The sequence below is a fragment of the Bufo bufo genome, chromosome 5 (genome assembly GCF_905171765.1).
Source record: "Bufo bufo chromosome 5, aBufBuf1.1, whole genome shotgun sequence".
NCBI lineage: Eukaryota > Metazoa > Chordata > Amphibia > Anura > Bufonidae > Bufo > Bufo bufo.
Window position 1 is genome coordinate 173,501,371 of NC_053393.1, and position 22,081 is coordinate 173,523,451.

A 22,081-nucleotide genomic window follows, 5' to 3' on the forward strand; every position below is an offset into this window, starting at 1 on the left:
ACAGCCACACCTTCACTAGTACTAGCAAGCTAGAATACCTAATGCTCAGGCACTCCCACTGGGGATAGCATCCTAAATACACTGAGACAGCCATTAAGCACACATTAAGACGTGTGCTCTGCCCTTTAAGAGCCAAGAAGCACACTCCCCCTGGGAATGGGAAGAGCAGACATACCAGCAAAGCGCAGGCTACATCCTGCAGAAGGAGTAGGATACTCCGGCGGCTGGGCCTGCTGTGGGTGAGGATGAGGAGAGGTAGAGTGTCTGGGCCGCTTGACAGAACAGATGGGTTGATTAATGTAGTGCCCATGTATGCCGAGAGAGCAGAAGGCACGGCCTGCCATACTAATGCAAGTTTTGTTTTACAGCTAAAATTCTAAACGTTAAAACAAGACTATGGTGCTAGCTGTAATACAGCCAGAGATAGAACCTTTACAATCCAGGTTGTGAGTGAGATCTGCAGGTATTACCGGAGGATAGGTCATATTAACTCCCAGAAATCCCTTTAATACTGCTTTAATATTTAATATTGCTGGTATTCCCTCAAATTATTGACGTTGAGCTTTGTACCTGCTAGACCAGGTTAATGTGTTGACTTGTATTCTAAATTTAATTTTGTATTTCTTTTTAATACTTTGTTCCCACTTCTGTTAAAATTTCCAATTTTCTAACAGGTGAGATGAGTGAAAACTTTTTTTTTCGGATTTATGTTTGATTTATATTTGGATTTATAATTGCTTCACTTTATATATGTGAATACAACAAATCCCCCAAACAGTCCATACACCTAGGAACAAATATATAAAATAAAGAAACAATGGACATACATAAAATGTGCAGAAATACTTTTAAAAATAAAAAGTACAATACTCTGATTCTGGAGTAACATCATTTAGCTGGGATACTGGTTGGGTCCACAACTTGTCATCAGATGTGGATTAGGCCATTATAGGACCACCTCCTTGACTTCAAAGCCCAGAATAAGCAGGAAATTTAAATGAGAGAACTATGTTGTAATGAATATTTTACAAAATACTATATATCAATCTGCTCAGCATCTCCTGCTCTATAACATACTGCTGGCACACTACTTTGTATTTTCATGGTTATAGGTTTCCTTTAAAGAGTCACTGTATTTTTACACAATTTCATTTAATTTAATAGAAAACGGTATAACTAGCACATTTCTAAATAACTTCATTTCAAAAATATGCCTGTATCCACCTGAAAAAAATCTGTAAAGGCATGTTGCCAGACAAGATCCGTCTCTGGTAACAGAGACACAGAAGACGGTAGAGAGAAAGTGGGGGCATGTCAGAGCTAGCTGAGATCATGAGACTGATAAAAAGAACTGCTTTTACACAGCTACTGAACATCACAGGAGCCTCCTACCTTTCTTTAAGTGTGATTTATCCCTCCTTGTGTGTTCTGTGAGCTCAGGAGCTGAAAATAAACATAGTGGGAAGTAAGGGAAAGGATGTAACAGCAATACACTATTGGCAGAAGGGATACACCCCCTGCTTCTCAGCGAAATGCATCTAGCTGTGCAGCTGAGGCTTCTTTCACACTTACGTTAGGCTTGTCTGGCAGGCTCTTCCGGCAGGGCAACAGCCTGCCGGATCCATACTAACGCTTGCACACGTGCGCTACCGGAAGTCCACCCCGGCCCCATTCACTACCGTCACATGCCGGGTGCCCAAGGAAGACCTCAGGGACGTCTTGCAAACAGGGCATGGGCAGATAAAAGACCAGGGACCAACAGAGTACTTTATTACACATGTATTAAATGAACATGACAGTAACATATGCAGGTTAGGCAATAGTGGTAGCACTACCACAAAACCAAGAGCGGCGGCAGACCAAAAGGCAAAACACAGGAGGGCGAAGAGTCAGTGAGCCCCATTCTTCACAGAGCCCCTGGTGGTGGGGGGGATGAACTGGGCCTAGGGCTCACTGGTCGCACCTCCAGGAAGGTCCCGGTACACTTGTCCACTACCTACAAAGAACCACGCTGGTGCAAGCACCAGCGGAACAAACAACAGAACTGGAACCCAAGCAAACACACGAAATGGATCAGACAACAAGACAAACCGAAACCAGCACAGAAGCAGATGCCTGGACCCCATGCAGAATAGAAGCATGGGGGTCTCAGACAGAGCTGCACACAGACAAGAGATACTCCCTCCAGAGAACCCAGGGGCCCTCTCATGAAGGCAGGACAAACACAGGAACAGAAGCAGTAAGGCACTGCAGGACAGACAAGGAACAGACTAGATCAGAAGCAGTAGGCACTGCCAGGCTGGACAAAGGACAGGATCAGAAGCAGTTTTGCACTGCCAGGCTATCAGATGCAGTTAGAGCACTGCTAGACTAGACATGGAACAGAGTGGATCCAGACAGAGAACAGGTACAGAAGAAAAGGAAAGGCATGGACAAGGATAACAACATCACCACAGAACATCAGACAAGGCAACAACAACAACAATGCATTACCAGGCGACACCACACAGAAGGGAGGATGGCAAAACCCCCTGGGTCAGCAGCAAGGTGCTACACCCAGAAAGACACAAGACAGACTGACCCCCAAGCCCCACAGCTCACAGATAGGTATAGCTGTGATAACAAGGGCACCTGATAAGCCACACCCAGGAACAAATCAGGGAATGTTAAACCCATCAAAACCAGGATTAACAAGAAGCACTGAACAAACTATAAAAGGACACAGATCACACACAAGGCCACAGCCAGCACTCATCGCAGAACCAGCATACATGGGAACACCCACAGTCAGTACACAAAGCGCATGCATCCAGCCAGCACGGCACCGGTGACAAGAACCACAGAGATGCAGACATGGGAGCCACAAACACAGGCCACAGTTCACACACAAAACCGCAGCCAGCATACAGCTCCAATCAACCAGCATACACAGGAGTCAGCCTGCAGCCAGTACGCGAGAGGGCATGCAGCCAGCCTACACGGCCACAACTGTCACAGTGAACCGCACTTTGAGAACTATAATGGGGACGGGACGGAGATCCGGCTGCAGCACAGCAACCATGCTGAGAGGCGGCCGGATAAAAAACGCTCAGTGCAGGCAGTATTTTTAGTTTACCAGCAATCGTGTGATATTCTGTATGTCTGCCAGTGTACTGCCTGTTACCGACTGATACTCCACCGCTTGCACTGAAACATCCAAAGTCGATTCGCATAAAACTTTGTTTCAATACTGTACGGAGCGAGCGCTCTGTACAGTACTAGAATGTATTGGCTCTGATGAGCCGAAGTTATTACTTCGCGAAGTCTTGCCAGACTTCACGTAATAACTTCATAAATTAATTTTTACTGTAAAAAATCATTTCCCAAACTCGGGTTCGGTTCCAAGGTATCACTTGGAACCGAACCAGAGTTCGGGAAATGTTTTTTTACGGTAGAAATCAGTTTATGAAGTTATCACGCAAAGATTTTTCGCGAGGCTTCGCGAAGCAATAACTTCGGCTCATCGGAGCCAATATATTCTAATACTGTACAGATTGCCCACTCTGTACAGTATTCTAACAAAGTTTTATGCAAATCGACTTCGGATGTTTCATCCGAAGTCGATTCGCTCATCCCTAATTACAATGTAAAAAAAATTGCTCCTGCAAAAAAACAAAAATGAGAAAAAAAATTATGCAATTTTGAAGTACTTGTGCCCAATTACAGTCTATGGGTATGTCGAGCCATTTTTTCTGTTTACAAATGTATCCACTTGACTTACAGCAAAAACGAGATGTGAATAGCCCTTTACCATGGTTTGCATTTCCATGTAGCATGTATGCATCAGGTATGCGTTTTAAATGTTTGTTCATTCTTTTGACGATATAGTAATAAAGATTTGCTGTGCTATTTATTTAATTATAAAAATGTGCATTTGTAAAATTATTCAATTTATACGTTAGTAAAGTGACTTCTTGCATTCTATTTTATAAAAAACACTATTGTTAAAATTAAATACTGTAAATGAAAAAAATGGAAGCTGTGGTATATTTTACTTATAGCGTTTATTAACTGGGAACTGTAAACACATTATTACAATACAATCATAAAAAGGCATAAAATTTTTAATAAAAGATAAAAAGTCCCATTCTCACCTTACAGGCCTTGTAGTTTATATGTGATTCAAATATAGTATATACAAAAATTCAACATAAAACATGACAAAAAACAATGAAACATTCTATGATTTATCTGTGCAGTGACACGGCATGTATCAAGGGCAGAAAAGAACGTATTTGGGTACATGCACACGGCAGTGTAGTTTATGTGACTTTTCCACCTGGATTTTCGAGCACTTTTCGCTGCAATTCTGCACCAAAATCAACCTGTGCTACTTGTGGAATTTGACATGGATTTGCCCCAGATTTAACCCTTTGCATTCAAAAGGGTGAGATCTGCACTGAAAATGTGCACAAACAATTGACATACTCTGGATTTCAAAATCTGTACCGCAGGTCAATTTCCATGCGGAAAAGGTCTATAACCCTCTACATGAGATTTTGAAAATCTCATCCACTTAGTTGGTACTGTATTATGCTACTTTTTTTTTGCTTGAAAATCCACACGTAATACGCACCATGTGCATATACCCTTACATGGAAGGTCATAACTTGTATAAAATCAGTATGTACAATCATTAAATTCCTTCCTTGTACCTTACAGCGGGCCGTTATTGATAATGTGACTCAACTAGTAAGATGTTTTACAAGACATGTCATCATTGTAACAATTTCTCATTTACACCCAACCTCAAGTACAGACATGGTAAAGTGCTGTTGCTTAACATATGTGGTAATTACATAAAAAATATGCATCGTGCATATGAATTCGTTTTTCTTTGTCAGTTAATGACAACAAATTGACAAATAACAACAAAATATGATTAAAATAGTGTACGCATAGTCTAAAGCAGGGGTGCACAACCTGCGGCCCAGGAGCTCACATGGATTTTTCATGTAAAAATAAAAAAGAGGAGTGGTGAGTAGGGCAGGAGCAGAGATGGGAAGTACTAGTGATTAGTGTTGAGCGAACTTGTGTTTTAAGTTCGGCGTCTAAAGTTCGGGTTATCGAAGTATCCCGTTATGGATTCCGCTACCACGTACCATAACGGGATACTTCGATAACCCGAACCCAAACTTTAGACGCCGAACTTAAAACACAAGTTCGCTCAACACTACTAGTGATGTATGCACTATGTGGCCATCTTTGGTACTCCATATATTGGCAAAATAAAGGTCTCCTGACCCCTGGGTGGAACTCCAGAGAGGTGTAGATGAGATGAAGAGGTGGCCACACAGGCGTGCAGCTATCCTCTTTGTAATTTGAAGTAGTGAAACACCCAATTGTTTCAGCATCTAACATAAACTACAATGAGGAGTGCCCCATACAAGCACAGTCTTTTCCTTTCTGGAGTTCATAGATGGAGAAGTGAAATCCCATTCTCCTGACAGGTAGGAGCCCGGGGAGAAGAACCTGCACATATCAGATATTTATGACATATACAGTACATAAATGTCTCAGATGACTGAAACCTCTTCAAGTTCTATTGCGGTTCTTGGGATGGGTTAAATCTGACAATGAGACCCTTGAAGCAGAAAAGGTTGTGCATACCTGGTTTACAAGACCTAGAAAAGGTAGACACGGCTTCTTTGTTTGGTTTAAGTGTTTCTTGCTTTGTAAATCTGTCTACTTTTATGTTTGGTCAATTAGCGCAAATTACCAAGCGGCAAATTTGTTGCAGAAATTTCTGCGATTGGAAATGTCATTTCATACACGTGAATAGAGTTCTTTCTGCAGTTTGGGCATGGATTTTTGCCAGCCTCATTCAGATGGACGAGATGGTTGCAGATCCTTCTGCAATAAATCCATCCAACTTACCCTTAAAGGGGTATTCCAGTTACATTACGTATTAGATTGGTGAGGGTCCTACCGCTGGGACCCTCAACGATCACGGTCTGGCATGTGTGCAGTTGCTCCATTAATTTCTATGGGATTTCCTGAGATGGCTCAGCGCTGTACTAGGCCATCTCTGGAACTCCCATAGAAATGAATGGAGCAGCCATGCACATGCCCGACCACTTAATTTATTTCAGTGGGCTGCAGGGGGTACGGAGCCCTAGTTCTTGTGATCGGTCAGGGTCCCAGCTGTAGGACCCTCACAATCCAATAGTGCCTTTAAGCTGGAAATACAAATTAGATGTATGTTGGCCAAGCCTACCAATTTCATCTGCATTGTTCGACCATCTAATGTGTACGTCGGCCTCCTGACTCTCTCCCAATGACAGATGTCAAGGGAGAGAAGGGTTGGGCATGTTGGACTTCAACACACTTGATCCTTTTGTTTATGGGGAGATAAGCTGCCAACAGAGGTGTCTGACATCATCTCTCTTCACTCCCATTCACAACACATGCATGCTCAGCTGAGCATGCATGTGTATGGGGGCTGGGAGCGTTACCTTAGCCTGTGGTATCATTTGTTAAAATACACACAGGACATTGCCTGCCAGAAAAGAGCTAGGGTCAAAGAGCTGTGGTATTGTTGGATGCATGCTGGGCCTGGTATTACCTGTACGGACCTGACAGCATAATAGATTTTATTGTCAGGTACACAAATCACACAACGTACGCTAAGCAACATAACAAGTATTGCTAGCATTTTACATTCACATTTAATGAAGCAATTTTGAGGCATTTCATACATTACAACCTACAATCCGTATTCATTGGTGAGCGTTTGTAACTGCCTGAATTATTGTCTCGAGAAATCACTGTGGCGTTATACATTAGGTTTTTGAATGATAATATATTTAGATTATTAAAGCGAATTAAGTCGGTATCTAATCCAGACAGCAGTTCACCAAGTAAGGCCATGATGTCATCCCAAGCAGTGGGCCGATTCCAATGACATCATGGCTTGAAGAGGATTTCCTCATGGACGGATCCTGATGTCCAGTGATATATTTTAAATATTGAAACTATAAACTGATTTAAATCCATAAAAAACATCAATAAAAAAGGACTGCTTTACAGAAGATTGTGCTGAAGATCCTTCAGGCTGCTGCTTCACATCGCTGGCTGAATAAGACTTCAACTATACTGGGGTCAGCAAGAGTAGATATATCTCCCAAATCCTTCTCATTCCGCGCAATCTGTCGCAGTACTCGCCGCATTATCTTGCCTATAAAAAGGGAGCATAGAGTTTAGAAATGCATGTTGATTGGATACTTGTTAGGGCTCATGCACATGACTGTATGTGTTTTGTGGTCCGCAAAACACGGATCCTGGCCGAGTGCATGCTGCCATTTTATTTTTCACTTCAATAGAAATGTTCTATCTTTTTTGCGGGGGCACAGAACGGACTTGCAGAAGGAAAACGGCACGTGGTGTCCACATCTTTTCAGACTCTTTAAAATGAGTAGGTCCGCAATCCGATCTGCAAAAGATGTGGATCGGATACGGACCAAACATAAGGTCATGTGCATGAGCCCTTAAAAGCACGTTTCACCATAAGGGGGGCGAAAGGGGTTATATGAGATTAGAAATAAAAGATAGAAATCTATCTTCATTCAGCAGGACCTGCGCTGACGTCACCGCACTCACCACGTGGTGAGCGCGATGACGTCACCAAAGGTCTTTTTGAAGGTCCTGAAAGAAAAAGAAAGAAGAGGATGCCGGCTGCGTGAACAATTGGAACTGGTAAGTTAATTATTATATTTTTTTTAACACCTCAATCTACAGTTTAGTATGCATTCTGTATTCAGAATGCTAATATTTTCCCTTATAACCATGTTATAAGGGAAAATAATACAGGGAATACACTTTAATGGGGTCCGGGGTTGCTTTCATCCCTATTATCTCCTAGCAACCATGAGTGAAAATCGCACCGCATCCGCACTTGCTTGTGGATGCTTGAGATTTTCACACATCCCCATTCATTTCTATGGGGCTTGCGGTGCGTGAAAAACACAGAATATAGAACATTCTGCGATTTTCACGCAACGCACAAGTGATGCGTGAAAATCACGGCTCATCTGAACAGCCCTATTGAAGTGAAATGGGACCGGATTCAGTGCGGGTGCAATGCGTTCACCTCGCGCATTGCACCTGTGCGGAATTCTCGCCTGTGTGAAAGGGGCCTTAAGCTAGGAAAGATTTATTGTAGATATTATCTGAATCTTGAGAAAAAAATCTATATAATATTTCATGGTAACAATAGCAAGAAAATACCAGGAAATGAATTATTACACCTGGAAAGCAATAGGCATACTCACTGGACAGAGGCCAGTAACCTTTACATGAGCGATTACACTGATCACTGATATTACCTAGTGTATAAATGTTCTCTCATTAACAGCTTACCAAACCAATTATTAGTTACATGCAATTTTTCAAGGAGGATGAAAGTGATCTCTATGTCGTTGGACCTGCTTCTGCACGTCGGTACACATCAGATTGACAGAACTGGTAAAATGCAACACAGGGGTTTTACCTGATCGTGTCTTTGGCAATCCTGGAGCATTCTGTATAAAATCAGGAGTCGCTATTGGCCCAATTTTCTCCCGAACTGCAAATAGTGAGATTAAGCAAGTTTTTTTTATTTACACGGATAGCACAAAATACACTTTATAAACATGGGTTCAAATAGAGTAAAAAAATATATAAATTTTATCTAAGAAATAAGAAGTGCAAGTGAGACTTTAAAGGGGTTGTTCAGGATTTTCATAGCGATGTCCTATCCTCTGACTCCCCGCACCCCTGCTGATCAGCTGTATGAAGAAGCCGCGGCTCTCGGTCATTGCTTAGGCCTCTTTCTAGGCCATGTGATGTCACATTCATCTGTCACATGGCCTAGGCTTAGCTCAGTAATGGAGCTGAACTGTGATACCAAGCACAGTCGCTATCAAATTGACGGCGCTGTGCTTGGTAAGCAGCGAGGAGGTCACTGCCCTCACCAGAGCTCCAGCGAGTGCCGTGGCTTCCTCAAACAGCTAATCGGCGGGGATGCCACTAATTGGACCCCTGCCAATCTTCTATTGATGACATGAGGATAGGCCAGCAATATGAAAATCACGGAAAACCCATTTAAATAGAAGAAAAATGATAATAAAAAGCTCCATCTGTTTATTCTGTAACCGCTCTCAATTGCAACATTTTAAAGGGATTCTGTCACCAGGTTTCACCCCTTTAAGATAAAAATATGCTTATGTTCAGGGTGCCTTCACGATTCCTAATGTGGTCTTATAAATGTAATCTGTAGGCTCATTTTGCTAAAAAAAACGCTATTACTAACCTGTCATTCAACAAAATAAGGTGCCCAAGGGGATGTAAACGGATCCAAGCTGCCGGCCGCACGCGCCGCCGTTCGTGCCCAGCGCCGCCTCATAATCTTCTGTGACGCCTCCCCCTCCTCCTGCTGTAACATCGCTGTGACGCCTCCCCCTCCCCCTGCTGTAACATCGCTGTGACGCCTCCCCCTCCTCCTGCTGTAACATCGCTGTGACGCCTCCCCCTCCTCCTGCTGTAACATCGCTGTGACGCCTCCCCCTCCTCCTGCTGTAACATCGCTGTGACGCCTCCCGCTCTACCTCCCTCCCCCTCCTGTAACATCGCTGTGACGCCTCCCCCTCCTCCTGCTGTAACATCGCTGTGACGCCTCCCACTCTCCCTCCCTCCCCCTCCTCCTCCTGCTGTAACATGGCTGTGACGCCTCCCGCTCTCCCTCCCTCCCCCTCCTCCTCCTGCTGTAACATGGCTGTGACGCCTCCCGCTCTCCCTCCCTCCCCCCTCCTCCTGCTGTAACATTGCGATGTTACAGCAGGAGAAGGGGGGAGGGAGGGAGAGCTGGAGGCGTCACAGCAATGTTACAGCAGGAGGAGGGGGAGGCGTCACAGCGATGTTACAGCAGCAGGAGGAGGGGGAGGGAGGGAGAGCGGGAGGCGTCACAGCAATGTTACAGCAGGAGGGGGAGGGAGGTAGAGCGGGAGGCGTCACAGCGATGTTACAGCAGGAGGAGGGGGAGGCGTCACAGTGATGTTACAGCAGGAGGAGGGGGAGGGAGGGAGAGCGGGAGGCGTCACAGAAGATTATGAGGCGGCGCTGAGGTCGGGAAAGGCGGCGCTGGGCACGAACGGCGGCGCATGCGGCCGGCAGCTTGGATCCGTTTATATCCCCTTGGGCACCTTATTTTTTTGACTGACAGGTTAGTAATAGCGTTTTTTTAGCAAAATGAGCCTACAGATTACATTTATAAGACCACATTAGGAATCGTGAAGGCACCCTGAACATAAGCATATTTTTATCTTAAAGGGGTGAAACCTGGTGACAGAATCCCTTTAACACCGGGTAGCTCAGATTTACTAATGTGTCTGTCTGCCTAGAATGTGTAAAACGTGGCGCAAATTGGCGCTACTACGTTTCTAAAACTTTTTCTAACTTGGAGGTGGGGCTTAGCATTGCTTCAAATAAAGGAGAGTGGCCTAAGATTTGACTTTTGAGCCACAAGTGCACCACGTTTCCGGAGTAACATTCTGTCCTAAAGTAAGCTAACCAATTAGTTGTCATAGAGTTAGACAAAAGGGTCTGGTCCTGCACCACATTTACCATCCACCCTGAGGTCCAGACAGCCTGTCTAAGTGTACGCCATCTACAGGGTTAGTAAATCTGCCTCACTATGTTACAATGGGTTCGCTCTTCATTTTTAGATTCTTGGACCCTTATATTGTGACGTTCATGGTGTACACAGTGCTGTTTTTAAAGGGTACCGTAGTTCCACCTACAAAACTGGAAATGCCTCCCAGAAGAAGTTTAAAAGTGACAGTAGGAGACATCGCCAGGAGAGTGGGTGGTCCGTTGGCCTAGGGAACTCTTCTTTTGAACTGCCCATTCTCCTCGCTGTATCTCCCGTCGTCATATTCAAACTTCTTACAGAAGACACGGCCAAACTTGTTGAAGGAGCTAACCTTTTATACCATAAGATAAAACCTATAAAAGAAAGCAGAAATGCAGGATAACAGATAACAGGACAGTTAGTACAATACAATACTTTACCTCGTTTTTTAAGTTCTTCTGTAACCAGTTCTGTAAATTTCTTCCCATCTTTTAAGATTACAAAGCAGTAAAGACATTCTCCTTTCACGGTGTGCGGCCGGCTTACCACTGCTGCCTCGGCTACTGCCGGGTGCTCCGCCAGGGCTGACTCCACCTCAGCTGTGCTCAGCAGGTGACCTACAGGACAAACACATGTTGACTACACAGGAGAACTGCTGAAAATATTTCACTCACGTAATTAGACATATGACAAATGGAGTAATCTCATGTAATCAGTTCAATATGCTTTGCTGGCCTAGGGTTTGGCATTATGGTTAGATGAAAGATAAATGGTCAGGTAATAAATGACCGTTCTCATCCGAGAAGCCCGCTGTAATGATACTGTCAAAAGTTTAAATCACATATTTTTACATATAAAAGATAGAAGGACAATTAAAGGAGCACTTCAGGGAACACTAATATACAGTGATGTCTATTGCAGGGCCTCAGGGGAGAATGTTATTTAAATATGTGTGTCATGCTCCACCCCACTGAAGCCCCAGGCTGCATTATTTGTATTGCCTCGCGGGTTCCTATAAGCACCTTATGGGCTTTGGTTATGGTTATAATTTTTGAGAAGAAGCTGGGGTTCAAGTGGATGTCAAGCAGGTAAACCAGCAAGGGAGCGCAGCCTTCTCTTCAACCAGCTGATCAATGGTGGTGCATGGTGTCGGACCCCGCCGATCTGATATTGATGACCTATCCTGAGGATATGTCATTAATATTCAAATCCTGGAAAACCCCTATAATTAGACCTCTGCTCAGACCCCCAATTAGACTTCAGATCAGACCCCCAATGTTAATTACACTCCAGATCAGACCCCCTATCAGATCTCAGATCAGACCCTCAATGTTAATTACACTCCAGATCAGACCCCCTATCAGATCTCAGATCAGACCCTCAATGTTAATCAGAGCTCAGATCAGCCCACCAATGTTAATTAGACCGCAGCTCAAACCCCCACCTGTTAGGCCTCTTTCACACGAAAGATACGGATTGTGTCAGGATGCGTTCAGTGAAACTCGCACCATTTTGCAAACAAGTTCAGTCAGTTTTGTCTGCGATTGCGTTTAGTTTTTTCCACGCGGGTGCAATGTGTTTTGAGGCATTTTTCACGCGGGTGAAAAAAACCCCTGAAGGTTTAGAAACAGTGATGGCCAGTTCGCCGGCGAACACATGCGGGCTGCCATATTAACTCACAAGTCCGGCGATGCACAGGTAAGTCCTTACCTGTGCTTGTGCCGGTCTGAAACAAATGCGGTCACCGGGAGCAGGCAGTTCCGAGAACAGCCCGATGAAGGCCCCCGGCGGGTGATCTCGGAACTGCCTGCTCCCGGTGACTGCATTTGTTTCAGACCGGCTCTCGGCACAGGTAAGGACTTACCTGTGCATCGCCGGACTTGTGAGTTAAGATGGCAGCCCGCATGTGTTCGTGGGCGAACACGGCAAACTGGCCATCACTGTTTAGAAACAATACCTCCTAGCAACCATCAGTGAAAAACGCATTGCACCCAAACTGCGTCCAGATTAAATCCGGATGCAACAACGTTTTTCACTGAAGCCCTATTCACTTCTATGGGGCCAGGGAAAACTCGCTCGTGTAAAAGGGACCTTAATCAGACCCCTAATCAGACCTCAGATCAATACTCTTGTGGGTAAGAGTTCTCTGTAATAGAGGTGCATAAGGCAAGCTTGACCAGATGCTCAATGTAAGGAGATACTCTCCCTTCCAAACCTAGAGAACAACACACAGGACCATACACTCTGTACTAGGGAGACATATGGAGCCTGTGCTGCAGTACCAGCTCTGTGCACTAGGTTCTACACCAGGGGTCAGCAACCTTCGGCACTCCAGCTGTTGTGAAACTACAATTTCCAGCATGCTCCATTCATTCTTATGACATTTCTTAGAAGAGCAGAGCAAGTATGCATGCTGGGAGTTGTAGTTTTACAACAGCTGGAGTGCTGGAGGTTGCCTACCCCTGTTCTAGTGTTTGCATGAACTTTCAAAATGGACAGGGTCTGAACTACACAAAGGCCACAATTGAAAATCCAGTGCATTTAGCCTATAACTAACTGTTCTTTACACTTACCTGAAACATTCAGCATGTCATCAATGCGTCCTGTAATCCAGATGTATCCATCCTTATCTCTCCTGCATCCTATTCATAAAATGGAAAGTATGAGGTTAACAGAGAGCTGTGGTGCTCAAAATACTGAAATGGTCATAAAACATCATTAAGCCGTCATCCACACTGTTTCATGTTCATGTATACCCACCTGTACCATTACTACGCAGCTGTTTCTACAGTACAGTTATTGGTAAGTTCAGATTGAATTCCTGGATATTCTGCCTTAGATCCTTACTGAGGTTTGATCCTAGCACTTCCATGGGTAAACAGGATGGTCATAAAACATGAGGAACAATGAAACTGGACTGACCATACTAATACATTCTCACCATTCTAAGGCTAGTTTTACATCTCCAGCAGAGAACCGGACCCTTATTAACAATAATGGGGTCCAGCGGAGATCCGGCAAAAATGCCAAGATTCAGCCGGAACAGAAACCGCTGCACGCTGTGATTTTTGCCTGGGCATTCTGTGCCAGAACTGGCTGCTGGATCACAATGCCGGAGATGTAAAACTAGCCTTATAAACTCCCAGGTTTTCCGGGAGTAGAATACCGACGACCTATAAGTCATTAATATCTGATGGGTAGGAGCCTGACTCCCAACACCCCTGATAATCAGCTGTTTAAAGTGGCTATAGTCCCCCAGTGAGTGCTGCTGAGGCCAGTCATTGGCTGCAGTGGTACACCTGACCCGTCTGTTTGGAAGTTTACAGGACAGGGACCAAAAGACCGTTGAAGGGAACCATGCAACTGGAACTGATTGGTAGGGAGCAGTGGAGAATGATTTTTTTTTTATTTTATTTTTTTAAAACAACAAGGTACAATAGGCTGCTATGGAAAGTTGAAGAATTTAAAAAATTTGGACAACAATTGACAATATGTCTGCCACCAGCTCATACAGTACAATGTACAGCAATTAGGAGCAATACCTGGATAACTAGCAGGTTTACTATTCAATACTGCAGAAAGGCGACAATCCTTGCGGAAGCTGTATTTACGAGCATATTGCTTGTCACCCCATGTCCCAGACTATTGAATCCTTCTGTCCACATCTATAATAACCTTGAGATATCATCATTTTTCACAATTACAATTATTAATAAATTGCAGCTCTGCAGACATAAGGATCACTCACAATGACATCATTACAATCAGTATCTGAGACCTATAACTGTATCTTACCATCTCCAGCAACATAATACCCAGGGAACTTTCTGAAATATGTGCTTTCAAACCGTTCCTGGTCGCCATACACAGTCCTCATTATAGATGGCCATGGCTGCTTGAAGACCTAAAAAAAAAAAAAAAAAAAAAGAAGAGAAATTGGTGAAAATTTAGTCTGAAGATGTTCAGTGGTAGATACTGGGTCAAAAAAGTTCAACTGCACCATCACCTCTCCTTCCCCAGACAACTATAGTAGCTCTCTATTTCAGGATACCACCAAAATACTGCCATATGTCTTGCTGGACCCTTGTGTGTGTGCAATGTGGGTTTCAGTGACATATTGAGGTTATAGGGAATCTGTTATCACAGTATGATACACGCAACTACTTATGGTGCCGTATATAACATTGCTGTCTATTTCAGATCTCATTTTGATATAATCACACTTTGAAATTGTGCCTTTATATAGGCAAATAAGGGGCACGGGATTGTCTTCTTTCACTGGAGTCACCTTTGCAAACCTGCCCTTCTCACTGTTTGGCATCCTCCTTCCTTTTCCACGTCACCCCCATGGTGTATGAAATCTCACACATGCGGTGTAGATGGCCGTTCCCTTCTTCTCTCCTGACACATGAGCAACTTCAGGAACTCACTGCGCATGTCAGGAGTTGCTGGGGAAAGCAGATCTACTGCGCATGCGGGAGGTTTCGGACATTCGGACACGCTGGGGATGACGTGGAGCATGAAGGGAGATGCCAATCACATTGAGATGGGCAGGTTTCTGGGAGTGACTCGGCCAGTGAAGACGAAGAAGAAGACGCCCCCATGACTCCACATCCTTAATTCTTTGTAGAAAGGTACAGTATTTATTATATCAAAATGCCAACGCTGAAAATTTTGAAAGAAAAGGCAATGAATTTACTGTAATGTGATCTACAGTGCCATATATTTAGCTGCATATGGCAAATTAATGATGGCAGGTTCCCTTTTTTCACCCACTAGCAACACTTTTCCTCTATCCAGGGATCATGAAAATGGAGGTTGAGTTTGCTCGGAGAACTGGAGTGGTGGTATGCATGCCTGACCCCTGCTCCATGCACTTCTATGGAAAAAGCCATGAGCAGTGTAGTCAGCAATCTAATAGAAGTGAACAGAGCCGTGGTCTCAGCGGTCAGACCCCCGTCATCATAGTTTCATAATGCAGAGACATGTTAAACTATACATTAGAATTAAAGGGGTATTCCAACCACCACATGTACATCTGACCTAGGGCTGCAGCTATCTACCATTTTTGTAATCGAGTACTCTATCGATTAATCCATCGATTAATCGAGTACTCTAATAACAAAAAACTAATTAAAAGTATGTTTTTCTTTATAAAAACTCATCAGCCCCCCATGCCATCAGACTCCCCCCCCCCCCAGTGCCATCAGCTGCCCCCCAGTGTCATCAACTTCCACCCAGTGCCATCAGCTGCCCCTCCAGTGCCACCATCTCCCCCTCCTAGCCATGTCCCCAGCGCCAGTGAAATAAAATAAATACTTTTTTCTCCTGTAGGGGCGCCGTTCCACAGCTCGTCCATCTTCGTCGTCCTGACGTCAAACAGCCTCAGGTCATAGTACACGCTTAAGTGCACCATGTTCTGACAATGTGTCGGGAGGAAAGTGCGGTGCGGGCCGACGGAGCGGTGAGTAATAGCAAGCGCTTCACTCACGCTCCATGGTCACATGACACAAACGAATCCTCAATGCAAAAAATTTGCATTGAGGATTTTTTTTCTGTCGAATTACTCGATTCAATCGAGTAATCGTTTCAGCCCTAGTCTGACAACTTGGATCCCCACTGATCACTAAACAGTTTCCATGCATAACACCACTTCAAACCAGAAGTACAACACAGTACTGATCAAGTCAATGTCTATGATTTGCGTCTCGTACTGCAGCTCAGCTTCATTTTAGTGAACCTGTGGGCAGGTGTGGTGCTGCATTTGAAAGAAATTAGCCCTACTTTTTTAATCCTTTAATGCAAGTGCTTGGATATAACAAAATAAGAACGAGTGGGAGAAGACTTACCAAGTAGCCCTCAGCTTCCCCTTCCAGCTCCTCTCCATGCTCATTCAGTACTGCGGGTACCACTCCAAAGAACGGGAAAGTCTGCAAGACCCAGAATTTGATCAAATCATGACACAGGCAAGAATGAGAACACTAGTATTAAGACTTGGTGGTGTAAAATCAGTATAAAATGGAGAAATGCAAACACTGTATTCTGGAATAAGCATGGATAATCACATCACTAAGGTTTACACCAGGTCTAATATTATCTGAAAATATTTCATTAATATAATGAAACTGATAAAGGCAGCTTTCATCCAAATAGGAACCCGAACATTTGCCTCAGATATACAACCTAAAACTAGCACAATACGTGGAGCTTAGACCCTCTAATATGAAACATGCTGGAGAAACTCAAACCAGATCAGGAATGCTAACATCTTTTTGGTCTCCCCTGGACACCAAGGAATGGCTGTAAAACGCTTGCAGATGTCTAACCCTTAGGCCCCTTTCACACGAGCGAGTTTTCTGCGCGGGTGCAATGTGTGACGTGAACACATTGCACCCGCACTGAATCCTGACCAATTCATTTCAATGGGGCTGTGCACATGAGCGGTTTTTTTCACGCATCAGTTCTGCGTTGTGTGAAAATCGCAGCATGTTCTATATTCTGCTTTTTCACGCAGCCCTGGACCCATAGAAGTGAATGAGGCTTCAGTGAAAAACGCATTGCATCCGGAAGCAAGTGCGGAGACAATGCGTTTTTCACTGATGGTTGCTAAGAGATGTTGTTTATAAACCTTCAGTTTTTTTATCACACGCGTGAAAAAAGCATCAAAACGCATTGCACCCACACGGAGAAAAATGTAACAACTGAACGCAATCGCAGACAAATCGGATCACGTGAGACGCCGCGAAGAACAAACTGAGTGACTACCTCGTGGCAGGAGGTAGGAAACCAACACCAATTGAAAGGGGGTCTAACCGCAATATTAAGCAATATTCAGTTGCTGAGACTACTTACCAGCGACCGCAAACCGAACAACTGCTGAACAAGTCATGTTCAGATCACTGGCAAACCAACAGATAACTATCTGAATATTAGTGACATTTAATTGTAATACGTAGCAGACGGACACCATATAGCAAAGTAAGAGGTCATATTTGGAGTACTCCTGTCATTTAGGTATATGCGAGAGCTCCGCATTTTAAGTACCTATTTATACACGCTGATATGTTGACATGCAACTAGGATATGTGTAAGATTGTATTGGGTCAATAAAGAAATTTTAAGAAATGCAAAAATACTGTGAGCCAGTCTGACTGTTTTTTACGCAATCGCAGACAAAACTGACTGAACTTGCTTGCAAAATGGTGCGAGTTTCACTGAACGCACCCTGAACGCATCCGGACCTAATCCGCAACGCCCGTGTGAAAGGGGCCTTAGGGCCCATATAATGTACTGATTTATATGCTAGTACATAAACAGAGATCAAACGAGACAATTTATGCCTTAAGCAATACTTGTTAACTATGTACACACGTCCAGCAGAGCAGGCCACAACTCTTTTTCCCTCAGGCTCAACTATTTTTTATGCATTTCCTCCAAAAAGTATAAATTATGGTATAAAATGAAAATTATCTATACCAGTAATGGCTAACCTCTGGCACTCCAACTGTGGTGAAACTACGACTCCCAGCATGCTCCATTCATTTCTATGGAGTTCTGACAACAGCCAAGCAAGTGTGCATCTTGAGAGTTGTAGTTTTACCACAGTTGGAGGGCCGGAGGTTAGCCATCACAGATCTATACTATATACTCAGTCATATATGGCCTAACTCTGAAATAAGGTATGCACTAAGTACTACCTCAGTGTCTCCTTCTCTGATGTTTGAAAAGGATCAATCCCTGCCCACCGCCTCTACACCATGTATAATACATAATGTAAAGACTAAAGCGGAGGTATTTTGTTTTTTATTGTACATGTGGTGCCCTCCCATGTCACACACAACCTTTGGAGAACATTTTAACATGACATTTTTTATTTCTGATTTCTCCTGTAGCTGGGGCTGACACATTAGACCCAGTTACAGGAGGAATACAGCTTTCTGACATGTACTGCAGTGCTGAGCTGGGACTGCTAAGACCCAGCAGCTCCTGCAGTTTTCTGGCAATCACAAGATCGCTAGGACTGGAGCAGGAAGCAGCATGGCCGCTGCATGATCTGTATATACAGCGCTCACTGGCATGAACAGTGAATCTTAACAGCATAGCTACAAATCTCTACCAGGAGACAGACTTTATGGCAATAATCACTTACAGCAGATCCTGGTTTCAGAGGTGTAGCTGCTGGTAAAGGGGTTATAACATGACCTCCCTGAAAATAGAAAATACACATAAAATTGTTTTCCACTTTGTTTAAGCACAATCTATTAAACTTAGCTTAGCTTTTAAGAGGACCTGTCACCTCACCTATTATTCCCCCATGAAATAACAAGATCTATATGTTACGTCGTTCCTCTATTATTCCTTATGAATAAATTGATAACTGGGTGTTTAAAGGGAACCTGTCACATTGTAAAAGCATTGTAATCTTCACGCAGGGTGGTTTCATATAAAGTTTAGGGGAAAATATTCTGTATAACTTGTAATTTATACATTTAAATTCCTGCTCATTCTGGGCTTTGAAGTACGGGAGGCGGTCCTATTAGTGATTGACAGCTGTCTTTGTATACACTGTCATAGAGGGAAGGCTGTCAATCACGGATAGGACCGCTTCCTATCTTCAAAGTCCAGAATAAGCATGGATAGAAAGGGAAAATTACAAGATTTACTAAATCTTTTCCCACAAAACGATATATCAATCTGCTCAGCACTTCCTGCTCCGTAACATGCTGCTTGCGGTTACAATGTGTTGTCATGATCACAGGTTCCCTTTCAGGACAATGTCTCTACAAAGCAGTGATTGAGCAGTGTCAGAGGGAGCAGGGTCACGCCCCCAACTGGTAACACCTTGTTGTCAATTTATTCACACATTTCTAGCAGTGATAGAGGAATCACAATGCAGAGATCTAAGAATAGATGCTTCAGGATTAGTACTTTATGAAGAATACAAGTATTTACTCAAACAGACATATCAGAAGAGGTGACAGGTTCTCTTTAAGTGCAGTCCCAGGTGGTTCAGGATCCAGTTTAATATAAGTTTATCCATCACAAAAAGTGATGACATATCATTAGTATATACATTCACTTACTGATCAGCGAGGTCCTACTATTTAGTTGTAGGTTACTCGCTGTATAATGAAAAGCTTTCCTGTATACAAGTCATGATTCTAGCATATCATACCAAAATACTATCAGGACTTATTAAAGAACTACTTACTGTTTCTGTCTGCCAAAAAGTGTCAACAATGGGACATCTCTGATTACCGATAACATTATAGTACCATAACCATGCTTCTGCATTTATAGGCTCTCCTACAGTCCCCAGAATTTTCAAAGAATTCAGATCATACCTGGAGGAAAATAAGAGATATCAGAGACGATCATTAAAGTAATTATAAAGTTAATTGATACCTAGAGGATCTGTTATTATTCCTTCAAAAAGTGAACAAAAAGAAGAAATAGCAGCGAAATTATAATAAAATTAACTGAACTTTTTTTTGTAATAATCCAATTATTCTAAACCACCCAAAGCTTTAAGGCTATGTACACCTTTGGTGGCAATTTTTATTATTATTGCATTGCACTCATTTTGGGCTAAAAATCCTTTTTTCAATTGGTCTTTATTAAAAAATATTGAGCAGTTTTCCCTGCACAGCTTTGAGTTTATCTAGTAGCTGGTTCTGAATTTTCTCTCTGCTGGTCAGGGCTCCTTATCTCTGACCTTATAAACAAACACTCCTTATAGCTCTATTCTTTTCTTACTGATAAGAATGTGGCTTATGTAAGTGTTTATGACCTCTCAGTAGTTTAGAGATAAGGTTTATTAGATGACCAGCACAAAGTGAAAGTTAAAGAACCATTCACACAGCTAGAAAAACAGTTAAAGGGGTTGTCCAAGTTATATTTATTGATGACCTATCGTCAGGATAGGTCATCAATATCAGATCGGCTGGGGTCCAACACCCCCGCCGATCAGCTGTTTGAAGAGAAGGCGCACGCCGTGCCAGCGCTGCCTCCTCTTCATTGTTAACTTCATTGTTTTACAAGTGTATAGAAGCGATCCGTACCATTTAAATGAATGGGACAGCTTGGGTGTAATTACACTCGCTCACCACTGCAGATGCAACGGCGAGCAGGTAAACAATGAAGAGGAGGCAGCGCTGGCACGGCGCGCACCTTCTCTTCAAACAGCTGATCGGCGGGGGTGCCGGGTGTCGGACCCCAGCCGATCTGATATTGATGACCTATCCTGAGGATAGGTCATCAATTACTATAACTTGGACAACCCCTTTAACCCTTTGTGACAGAATGGCTCAATATTTTTAATAAAGACCAATTGAAAAAATGATTTTTAGCCCAAAGTGTGTAAAATGCAATCATAAAAAAACTGCCCCCGAAGGTGTACATAGCCTTTAAGTAAATATGAGAAAGTGTTTGAGGCCTGCAGCAAGCAATGTGATATACAGTGTGCTCAATAAAAAAAACTAAAAACTCACTTTTGAATGACATCATTTCCATATTTCATCAGTAAGCGTATGGCAGTGGGTGCAGTATAAAACTGGTTCACCTTGTACTTCTCAATGATTTGCCAAAATTTTCCCACATGTGGATAGGTAGGAATACCTTCAAACTAAAAAGCATAGAATTATTGGAATGGTTTTCAGATGCATACATCTCTAGGACAGTGGTACTCCTTGCAGAGATCCAGCTGGTTTAGAGAATCTTACAGGCAAATCTCCTGGGAAAAAATATGAAAATTAGCTTTCCTACAGAAGGAAGAAAACTGCATCTATAGTGGCCCTTAACACTAGCTCAACAAGGACAACCAATACCCCCAGAGAGCTGAATCAAAGTCATCTACAGGGGTTGTTCCATCAAAAATATTCTACATTTTTCAAACCAGCACCAGGATCTGAATACTTTTGTAATTGCGTGTAATTAATAATTTAGCATAGCCACTGAGTTATTCAATAAAATGTATAGCGCCACCTGCTGTTTGTTTTTCTGATTTCTCTGTCCACCTCACTGAGAGAAAGGACATGTCTCCTGAGCTGCCAGCTTGATATAAATCTAGCAGAGTAACTGGAGCAATGAATGTGGAGATCTCTGGATCCATGTGAGGTGCAGGGCTGGTTCTAGCTTTGTTAGACAGAGATTGTCATGTACTTTATGATGTCTGATTTTCATTTTTATATTAATAAAAGCCAGCAAGAACCCCGCTCTGTACTGACAAGGAGAAAGATCTCTGTAATGGATTAGGCAGTCATTTATATGGTAGCTACCTATAGGTGGCACTAGAGAGAGAGACGGTTTTCTTTCTTTTGGAGGAGAGCTAATTTGCAGATGCATATATGAAAAATGGCAATAAAAAAAATGTACTTGTAACCCAAAAATAAAATAATGTCAACATGAAATATGCTTCAATGAGATATCTCTATTCGG

General features: G+C 43.1%; 1 protein-coding gene and 1 long non-coding RNA gene across 2 annotated transcripts in view; one reads left to right on the forward strand and one right to left on the reverse strand.

The window, feature by feature from the left end:
* Positions 1–5,146: 5,146 nt before the first annotated feature.
* Positions 5,147–5,623, forward strand: LOC121001112. The gene is made up of 2 exons (XR_005778979.1): positions 5,147–5,289; positions 5,414–5,623. It is a non-coding gene; the product is annotated as an uncharacterized LOC121001112 (long non-coding RNA).
* Positions 5,624–5,768: 145 nt separating this feature from the next.
* LOC121001109 (acetyl-coenzyme A synthetase, cytoplasmic-like) overlaps positions 5,769–22,081 on the reverse strand; it is a 57,081-nt gene continuing 40,768 nt past the window's right edge. The window contains exons 10-18 of the mRNA XM_040432038.1: positions 21,136–21,269; positions 19,857–19,989; positions 18,795–18,851; positions 16,495–16,575; positions 14,441–14,549; positions 13,219–13,287; positions 11,086–11,262; positions 8,528–8,602; positions 5,769–7,216 (exon numbers count right to left, since the gene is read on the reverse strand). Of these exons, the coding sequence (XP_040287972.1) occupies positions 7,089–7,216; positions 8,528–8,602; positions 11,086–11,262; positions 13,219–13,287; positions 14,441–14,549; positions 16,495–16,575; positions 18,795–18,851; positions 19,857–19,989; positions 21,136–21,269 (963 nt within the window). The 3' untranslated portion in view covers positions 5,769–7,088. The remainder of the gene's footprint in view (positions 7,217–8,527; positions 8,603–11,085; positions 11,263–13,218; positions 13,288–14,440; positions 14,550–16,494; positions 16,576–18,794; positions 18,852–19,856; positions 19,990–21,135; positions 21,270–22,081) is intronic.